The sequence below is a fragment of the Anolis carolinensis genome, chromosome 2, assembly GCF_035594765.1.
Source record: "Anolis carolinensis isolate JA03-04 chromosome 2, rAnoCar3.1.pri, whole genome shotgun sequence".
In the NCBI taxonomy this organism is placed as follows: Eukaryota; Metazoa; Chordata; class Lepidosauria; order Squamata; family Dactyloidae; genus Anolis; species Anolis carolinensis.
The window spans coordinates 162,195,678-162,205,165 of record NC_085842.1 but is presented as its reverse complement, the minus strand read 5'-3'; the positions used below and the strand labels follow the sequence as shown (position 1 = coordinate 162,205,165).

Genomic DNA, 9,488 nt, shown 5'->3' with positions numbered 1-9,488 from the left:
TAAGTTATATGTTCTTATTTTATTTTCAATCCCTTCTGATGGACTATTTCCAAAGGTGCTACAATGCAGCTCTTTGATTAACAGAAAAATTCAGCAGTGTTTTCAAGGTGCAGAAAGGCTGGAGGGAACATGAGCTAATTCCTCTTGGCCATCACAGCCTCCTGAATATGCTCCAAAATATACTGGTAGAAAGGTGTGGGAGGTTTTACAGAGGTTTGTAAAAAGAATGAAGTTTGTAAAAAACAAAACAAAACAAAACAAAACAAAACAAAAACCCTGCCTTCCTTCCAGTTGTTTTTCAGGCTCCCCTACTAGGTTCAGGCTCATTCCTTGCAGAGAGCCAATATTCATTTTATTCAAGGCTTGAAAGGAAGTTATCCAAGATGCCGAGCCTTTTACACGTGTAGACTTAGCACTCAAGTCTGGAATAAAACCTTGAGCTAAATGTACTTCTGAAGTCATCAATTGCCACTGTACCCATGAATCCAGTGATAATTGAGGTGAAATTATCCAATCAGACTTACAGGTTGACTGGAGCCTTTTGTCTTTTACCCCACCTTTTAAAATGGTTCGGGCTACCCTAGCTCAGAAAGTGGTATACTGTATTTTCAAGTCTTCTCACAACTACTGCTTCTCTACTTCCTAAGGCATGGGTGCAATTTGCAATAAAAACATAATGATCATCAACAGGCATTAGCCCTTTCAGGTACTGGCCATCACATTTTTAACAAGGGAGTAGGAAAATGCTAAGGGCCCCTGGTGTCACAGTGTGTTAAAGTGCTGAGCTACTGAACTTGTGGACCAAAAGGTTCCAGGTTCAAAATCCCGGGAGCGGAATGAGCACCCGCTGTTAGCCCCAGCTCCTGCCAACTTAGCAGTTTGAAAACATGCAAATGTGGGTAGATCAATAGGTACTGCTCCGGCAGGAACGTAACAGCACTCCATGCAGTCATGCCGGCCACATGACTTTGGAGTTGTCTATGGACAACGCCGGTTCTTCGGCTTAGAAATGGAGATGAGCATCAACCCCCAGAGTCACGACTGGACTTAACGTCAGGGGAAACCTTTACCTTTCCCTACTAGGAAAATGCTATCAGGCCCTTCCACCCCTGCTATTTCTAGGGTTGGTAGACTGAAAACTGGAGAACAATACTATACTTGGTTGTGTAGTGGAAGAAATTTCAGAACTGTCATTTCGTAACAAGCAGCTACTGCTGAAATTCCATCTTACATTTAACTATCAAAAGTACATGGCCCCATCTTGAATTTTCAGTCTAGCAACCCTAATCATCACTGTCTTCCCTTGGAATCCATATGAAGCTTCTATTTTTGTAGAGGTTTTCTATATTACAAAGATCCTTGTAGAATTCAGAAATAAGATGACAAAGAAAGCTTCCAGGTGAATGTTACTATTCAATGATATATCTCTACACTTTGGTATCTTCTCTAGATCTTTCATAGCTTCTCTCACAAGTTCTGGTCTTCTTCTGAGTTTTTGACTGAAGTCTCCATTCTGAATAATGACTCAAAGTATGACATATCTTTCACTGTTCATTGTCTTCATCAGCTACTTTAAAGTTTATGTAACCAGCCGTTATCATTTCAACTGTAAACCTGCATTTGCAATTTTTGCCCTTTCTTCAATTATCATGACAACAATTTGCTATTTTTTGAATATAGAGTCTCACTTATCCAACACTCACTTATCCAATGTTCTGGATTATCCAATGCATTTTTGTAGTCAATGTTTTCAATTCATCATGATATTTTGGTGCTAAATTCGTAAATACAGTAATTGCTACATAGCATTACTACGTATTGAACTACTTTTTCTGTCAAATTTATTGTATAACATGGTGTTTTGGTGCTTAATTTGTAAAATCATAACCTAATTTGATGTTTAATAGGCCTTTCTTTAATCCCTCCTTATTATCCAACATATTTGCTTATCCAACATTCTGCTGGCCCGTTTATGTTGGATAAGTGAGACTCTACTGTATTAAATTGTTGCTGTTTTCTCCAGTTTTCATGCCCCGTTTCTCCAAGTCTTTACATATAATTATTTAGTGTACAGGTTGGAGAGATAAGGTGATGATGCAGCCTAGCCTGATTTCCCATGCAAATAAAAAAATCTGTTTATCTGTATTCTGTCCTGACAGTACCCTCTTGTCCTGAGTACAAGTTACACATCAGGACAATCAAATGTTGTAGAACACACCCATTTCTTTAAGATAAATCCACTGTGAGCTACACAATCCAAGACTACTGTATCTATAAAGCATAGGCCTATATTGTTTGGTGCTCTTCATTTCTGTGATCCTTAGTGCCTCTTCTTTTGTTAAAGCCAGCTTAAACATCTGGCATTTCTCACCCCATATATGGCAAAAGTCTTTATTGTGGAAGCTTGAGCATCACTTTCCTTGCATGGCTTTTGTGGTTCCTACAATCCCTGGTGTCTTCTTTCTTGGTGAATAAAATGTAAATTGTCTTTCCAGTATGTGGGCTACTGTTCTGTTCTTCATATTCAAATGGCTCTTTCTTAAATACATCTGTCAACCTTTAATGCATTTTATAAAGTTCTTCCGTGTATTGTTTCCATCTTTTTATTTGTACTTGGTTATGTAATGTGTTGGTCATTTAGCACCCCCACTTTCAATTTACATTTCTCTTCACTTTCTTGGAACTTGTGGAAGAGATCTCTTGTTCTTCTATTTTTCTTGTCATCTTTTATTTCTTTGCACTCATTATTATAGTAGCTCTCATTATCCCTGTGCACAAGTTATTGAACAATTGCATTCTGAGTTCTAACACTATTTCTGATACTTTTTTCTTTTGTTATTGTATTATGTGTCATCCATTTAAAGTCATCTTTCTTTTTGGTTGCAGACAGTGTATTTTTGCATTCCTCCCTTTTTAAAAATCATGTCAGAAGTGAACATACTGCAAGTTGCTACTGGTTTGAGAGAATCGGTCGTCTGCAAGGATGTTTCCCAGGGGATGCCCAGATGTGTTACCATCCTGCATTCCTCCCTGACAACAGTGAGTAGTAAGGAATGCTGGATATGTAATTCAACAACATCTGGGGGGATGCACAATTCACACACCCCTCACAGAGGTTCACTGAATCATTCTGGAACGTCCGAGTGTAAATTGTTTCAAGGCTCATATTGACAACCATGTCATAGTAGATCAATTTTGTAAATATTGAGTGTAGAAAATTTGTCTCTCTATGCTTTTCACATGACTTCCCTCCTGCAAATGAAATTTCCTGGTGTGGAGAATTGCCCTTATCTATGTGTGTTTTGGGGGGAAAGTCTCTGTTCTCCACTTGACATTGCAGTCTGGTACCATTCAACATGGATTGTTGTCAATGCCATGACGGGGGAAATGCTACAGAAACATAAAGCATTAAACCATAAAAAGGACATTTTCGAAGAATCGTGTTTCTCTGTCTACAGCCTAAGTAACATTAAAGGCAAGAAGAGCGATAAGATGGAAGATGAACAGCTTCAAAAAGAATGCTTCTAAGTCTGTTAAGAAATGGCAGATGTTCTACCAATAGAAGGCTGCAAACATCTCCTAAATCATATCTTTAGAGACAAGCAGGGAATGTTTTGTTAGGTAGGAAAATATGAAATATAATGAGAACTACTTAACATTCATTCTAAGATGTCATGGGAATTCATACCATTCCCTGTTAATAATGTAGAATTTTGGTGACAGCGCCCTACAGCACTGAATGCTCTGTGGAAAGCATGTGTGTGTCATTAATTTAAATCAGATTGTGCTGTGACAGTGCTGATAAACAACATTTTCATTGCTTAGTTAAAAATAATTTAAACTTGGTTTAAAAGGTAGCCCAGGTGGCCCCAATCCAAACAACTCATTGGTCATAATGGTTCAGGAAGATGGGAGCTGTAGTCAAACATATGTGAATGGTGCTACACAATAGTGATTCCAAAATAAAACATGCTCAGCAGTACACATTTTACATATAGAAAAAATCCCAGATCTCCTTCATGGTTGGATAAGAACCCTGGAAAGCCATGGTGTAGAGAAGGAGCAAAGAACTTGCATCCCTCTGAATACATTGGATGCAAACTCCCATCATCCCAACTACCATACTGGAAGCTGTAGTCAAAAAATGCATGGAAGAGTACAAGTTTCCTCGTGACATTAGATAACACTAACCTAGTAACGTGACTCAAATGTGGCAGCTTCTTCTGTGTAATCTTAAGTAATGGAAACCCCAGATCTTTCTGTTGTGCTTTTATGCAAAGTAAACACTCGGGAAAATATGCAGATAGTGTCAAAAGTTAAACTATAATGAGAACGGAGAAAGAACAGTTAATGAACTCTATATGCCTGTTTAGAATGACTCTCCCTTACTCATTTGTGCAGGTAATTTGGAAATCAAGTCAAATTGTGGTGTTGAAGAGGAATAAATGTGCCCTATCTACTTTTAACAACTTTTTCATCTGTCAGAGACCAACGCTTCCAATGTGTTTGTTGGGCTTTTGATTAGGGCCAATGTGTTAAAACCACCCCCCACCAAAGATGCATGGTAGAATACCAGGATTTCGTAAAATCCTGTTATCTAGAACTGCAAATATAAGGCAACCACCAAAGTCCTAGCAGGCCACACACACAATCCAGAGTGTATGTATACTATAGAATTAATGCAATTTGACACCACTTTAACTGCCATGACTCGATGCTATAGAACCATGGAAGCTGGCTGGTGGTAGCTTGGTGAGGCAATAACAAATTTTTGCAGAGAATGCTAAAGGCTTTCTAAAACTACAATTCCTGGGATTCCATGACACTGCGCCATGGCAGTTAAAGTGGGGTCATACTGCATTCGCTCTAAGGCCCATGTTCTGTTTAGCACATTGTCTGCAACCAGGGATGTGCTGGGAATCTTTTTTTTACTCTAGATGTTGTTGAAGTGTCTATTCACATTATATAATTAGTCAGCCTGGTGAGGATGATGGGAAAGAGAACTCAGAAATATATGGATGCTCCAAGTTTCTTGTCGTCCTCAACCAATACCACAACCAGCATTAGCCTAGGACTTTTGGAATGCAAGGAATACGCTCTCCTACTGAGTCCTTGGTGGCAAGCTGTGTTTGGTAAGACTGGTCATAAAATTTATACTCCCAGTTTAAGACTTTCAACAGGTCTGTAATTTTATAGGTAGGTCATTCTTATGAAAGTTTCTGGACATGCAAATGTCTTTTCACTCTTTTAGACTGGAATCTTAAAAGCACCCATATATCATCCTCTGTTTGATTAGACCTTTGTACATTGGACTGCCGTACTTTTTATCTTACTTTCAGAATATGGTTGCCTGAGTTTGGTTGCCTCCAAATATATATTTTAAAAGGTGCTGATAAGCATGGATGGCAAAGATATATCCATGCTTTTTATGTTCAATGTTTTAACTGTTTACGAATATTAGATCTAACATGTCCTAAATGTTTGATTTATATATTTACATTTCTATTTTTGTTATTTTTGAGTTGTTCTATTAAGTACATCTGATGTTGTTTATTTTATTGTTTATGATATGATCTGTTTGTGTTTTCACATGTATGTTTGGCATTGAATTTTGTCATTATTGTTGTAAACTGCTTTGAGTCCCCGTCAGGGGTGAGAAAAGCGGTATATAAATGCAGTAAATAAATAAATAGGTGAAAAGCTGGCAGATGCTGGTCAGCATGCACCACAAGACAACTTGGATGTCTTCAAAGTGACACTACAAAAATAGTATTTTATATTCTAATTCCCTATGCTTTTTAAAAGGACCAATCAAAATGGCAAATGTCTAGGGATTTGTGTTCTGAACTTGACAGGATGTTATCTCAAGATGCTAAAGGAAACATATGGAGATGATCTCAGGAGACGTTTGTTACGAGTTTCAGACAACATAGAAGGGGAAAACTCTTCCACTGAAACAATCTATTAGGACACCCACACATATATAGGATCTTAGATACTTTTTAAAGCTGTAACATTATGGGAAGATGCACAGCCTCCTAAAACTGACATAGATTGACAGTAAAAATTGAATGGGATCCTCCCATCCTTGCAATTCACAGCATGCGGGACCTCTTTAGGATTATGTGCCTATTGGCCCCCAACTCGTCCTTGGAGAGGCTGGTACGAAAAGATTTCACTTTGTCCTGGATGTCCGACAGGATGGCAATCTTTTGGGCCAGGACTGTTTCAAACTGGGCAGCATAAAACTCCATGTCATAGTCCGCATCTTCTGTCATTTGGAAGAAAGTTTTCAACCACCTGAGAGACTCCTGGTGCTCTTCCACCAGAGCTCTCTCGTCCATTTCTTTCCTCTTCTTCTGACCCTTACCGCTGGTGATAAACGATGGTGCCGGCGGGGAGATTTGGTCTTCTTTCTGTACACAAAACACCTTGAACTCATCTGTTTCTGGCAAACTCTGGATGGTCCATGGTCTTGTCAAGTCTTCTAACTGGATGATGGGCCGAGGCAAGATGGGGTGAAATTGTCTGAAGGCATTGGGGTCCACAGAGAGTTCTTTCACTCGGTTGGCATACCTGAGGGTGTTGAGGGTGTGCTCACAGGACCTCATCCCCGGAGAAATGGTGGCGATCATACAAGTGCAGGAGTTCTCTCCGATGAAGGAGTCCCTCAGCACTTGGGTGAGCTTACTGGCGCGGAAGGGCGTGTGGCCTTTGTTGCGTCCCAAGGCTCGGATGCATTCTTTGAGCGCCAGGAGGCTCTTGTTGATCTCTGCTCCCTCCAGCCTGGTCTGCCGGTCTGCGGAGGAGGTATCCGCCCCTCGCTCATTGCCAGCCAAATCGATCAAGGAAAACTTGCCATGGAGCCTCCCTCTCCGCTTGAGGATGATCTGGAAGACGGCGTGGCTGCGTGAGGAGTGGGAGTTCGCTGAGGTCTGTCCCGACGTCCGGCACCGATTGCCCACTTCGATCAACTTCATGACATCCTCCATGCAGAGGACCTCCTGCTCCAACAGCCCCACTACCTGAACCTGCTGGTGGCTGTCTTCCAGCACCCTCAGACGGGTCTTCCAATTGAGCAAGTCGTAGACTTTGCCCCAGTAGATCTCAAAGAAAGCCCCAAAGATTTGGAGGCCGAGGGCTTTGTAGGCAGGCTCCTGCAGCAGGCGGAAGACATCCCGGGCCGCCATGGCGTAGATGCCAGTGGAAGAGTCCTGCCGCTTGCTGCAGAAGTCGCCGCCCATGGTGTGGGTCTTGCCGCTGCCAGTCTGGCCGTAAGCGAAGCAGGTGGCCATGCCGCCTTGGAAGACGATCTCCACCAAGGGCTGAGCCGTGTGCCTATAGACGCTCTCATTGGTGGCACAGTCGTCGAAGGCGTGGTCGAAGCGGAAGGCCTGGTTCTCCAGGTAGCGGGTCAGGTCCAGCTTCTGCTTGGCCTCGTGGACCATGACCACGTTAGGGCAGGGGATGCTGACCACGTCGATGTCCTTGAGCTCGGCCTCGCGCTGGCTGAGCGGCCTCTTGCGCACGCAGACGCAGATGCGGCGGGTGCTGCTGCCGGAGGTCGAGACCAGGGAGCGGCTGGGCTCCAGGGCGCCGCTGCGGGCCAGGAGGGCCTCGGTCCCGCCCTCGCCTTGCAAGGTGGCGCGGTACTGGGCGATCATGTCGATGAGGTCGGCGTGCGGGTGGGCGTCGCGGGCCCCTCGCCGGGCGCGCCTCTCCAGCACCTCCTGGTGCCTCTTCTCCCGCCTCTCGCGCAGGCGCTCCACCTCCAGGACGCAGGGCGACTTGCGGGCCAGGCTGGGGCTGGGGCTGAGCCTGCCGGCCGCGCCCGCCGACGGCGGCCTTCGCAGCAAGGGCAGCTGCTGCTCTCTCTCGGCGGCATCCCCACCGGGCTGCTTCTCCTGGGGCACGGGGCTGAGCCCGAAGCGGGGCGTGAGGCCGGAGCGGTCGCCTTGCTCGGGGCTGAACCTCCCCGCCGTCGGGGCCAGGTGCGGGTTGAGCGCGAAGGCCAGCGCCAACTCCACCTTCTTCCCCTTGTTGGTGCCGCGCTCGATCCACTCCACCGTCACGCAGCCGCTCTCCTCGTGCAGCGCCGTCACCAGCGCCGGGTGGATGCGCCCGTCGCTCCGCTTGATCTCCAGATAGGCACCCGGCTGGATGGCCCCAAAGGCGAGCGCCATGGCTGGCTCCGGCGGCGGCGGCGGCGGTGGAAGGGGTTGGGCGGCGGTGGCGCTGCCGATGCGCGGGAGAAGCGGGAAGCGCGAGAAGCGGGAGGCGGCGGGAGGGCGCGAGGGCCCCCAAGGCAAGCAGCCGCACTCCTCCGCCGCCGCCTGGGGCTCGAGGGCAGCCGCGCGCATGTCCCGGACGGAGGGGGCCCCGGCCGGCCTCGCAGCCACGCGCCAGCCGCGCGCCCCAGCGCATGCGTCACAAGCGCAGCCCCAGGTAGCTAAGGGCCAGTCACGGAGACCTCCCTGGCTCTTCTCCTGCCAGTGCCTGAGGGGAAGCTGGCTGGAAGGCAGGGTGGGGAGCCCTTGCCCTTCTCTCTAAGGCAGGCATCGGCCAAGTCCAGCTCTCCAGCTGTTTTGAACCTCAACTCCCAGAAATCCCATCCAGTTTAACAGCTGTTAGAAGTTGTGGGAGTTGAAGTCCAAAATACCTGGAGGGTCGAAGGTTTCTCATGCCTGTTATAGAGAAAGTCCGCTGAGGCTGAGAGTGTGTGCCTTGGCCAAGGTCTCCCCTTTCCCGCCCTATATCCGCCACAGTTTCAAGAAACCATTCCTTCACAGAGAAATCTCATCACTGATCCCTAGTCAACCCTGACTAATGGTGCTTTGGGTTGCTGTGAGTTTTCCAGCTATATGGCGATGTTCCAGAAGCATTCTCTCCTGACGTTTCACCCATGTCTATGGCAGATATCCTTAGAATTGTCCATATGGTGGCTGAGATAAGGAAATCATTGCTTTTTCATGATACAGTGTAGTTTTAGAAAGTCTTTAGTCTTCCCTGCCAGCTGCTGGGTTCTCATCAACTACAAATCCCAAGACTCCATAGCATTGAGCCATAGCAGTAGTGGTCTCATAAATGCTACATGGTAGATGAACCCAGAGATGGCTAAAGAGCTGGTAAAACCACAATTCCCGTGTTTCTATAACATTGAACCATGGTATCCAACTGCAGTAATTCTACATTAATTCTCCAGTGCCATAGAGATCAATGAGGTCTACTCAAAGTAACTAGGTATAAGGTGATAGCTTTTACAATATAACCTTGTGTACACATAGCCTCCAGTGGCGAAGTGTGTTAAAGCGCTGAGCTGCTGAACTTGCAGACCGAAAGGTCCCAGGTTCAAATGCGGGGAGCGGAGTGAGCGCCCGCTGTTAGCTCCAGCTTCTGCCAGCCTAGCAGTTCGAAAACATGCCAATATGAGTAGATCAATAGGTACCGCTCCGGCGGGAAGGTAACGGCGTTCCATGCAGTCATGCCAG

At 45.6% G+C, this 9,488-nt stretch overlaps 1 protein-coding gene across 1 annotated transcript; it reads right to left on the bottom strand.

Moving 5' to 3' along the window:
* Positions 1–5,984: 5,984 nt before the first annotated feature.
* Positions 5,985–8,375, bottom strand: LOC100566379 (kinesin-like protein KIF2A). The gene has a single exon (XM_062970984.1). It carries the CDS (start codon positions 8,358–8,360, stop codon positions 6,096–6,098), a length of 2,265 nt encoding a protein of 754 aa, XP_062827054.1. The 5' UTR covers positions 8,361–8,375; the 3' UTR covers positions 5,985–6,095.
* Positions 8,376–9,488: the final 1,113 nt, after the last annotated feature.

Coding starts and splice junctions, on each gene's coding strand:
- LOC100566379 (XM_062970984.1), bottom strand. CDS start 8,360: ATGCGCGCGGCTGCCCTCGAGCCCCAGGCGGCGGCGGAGGAGTGCGGC.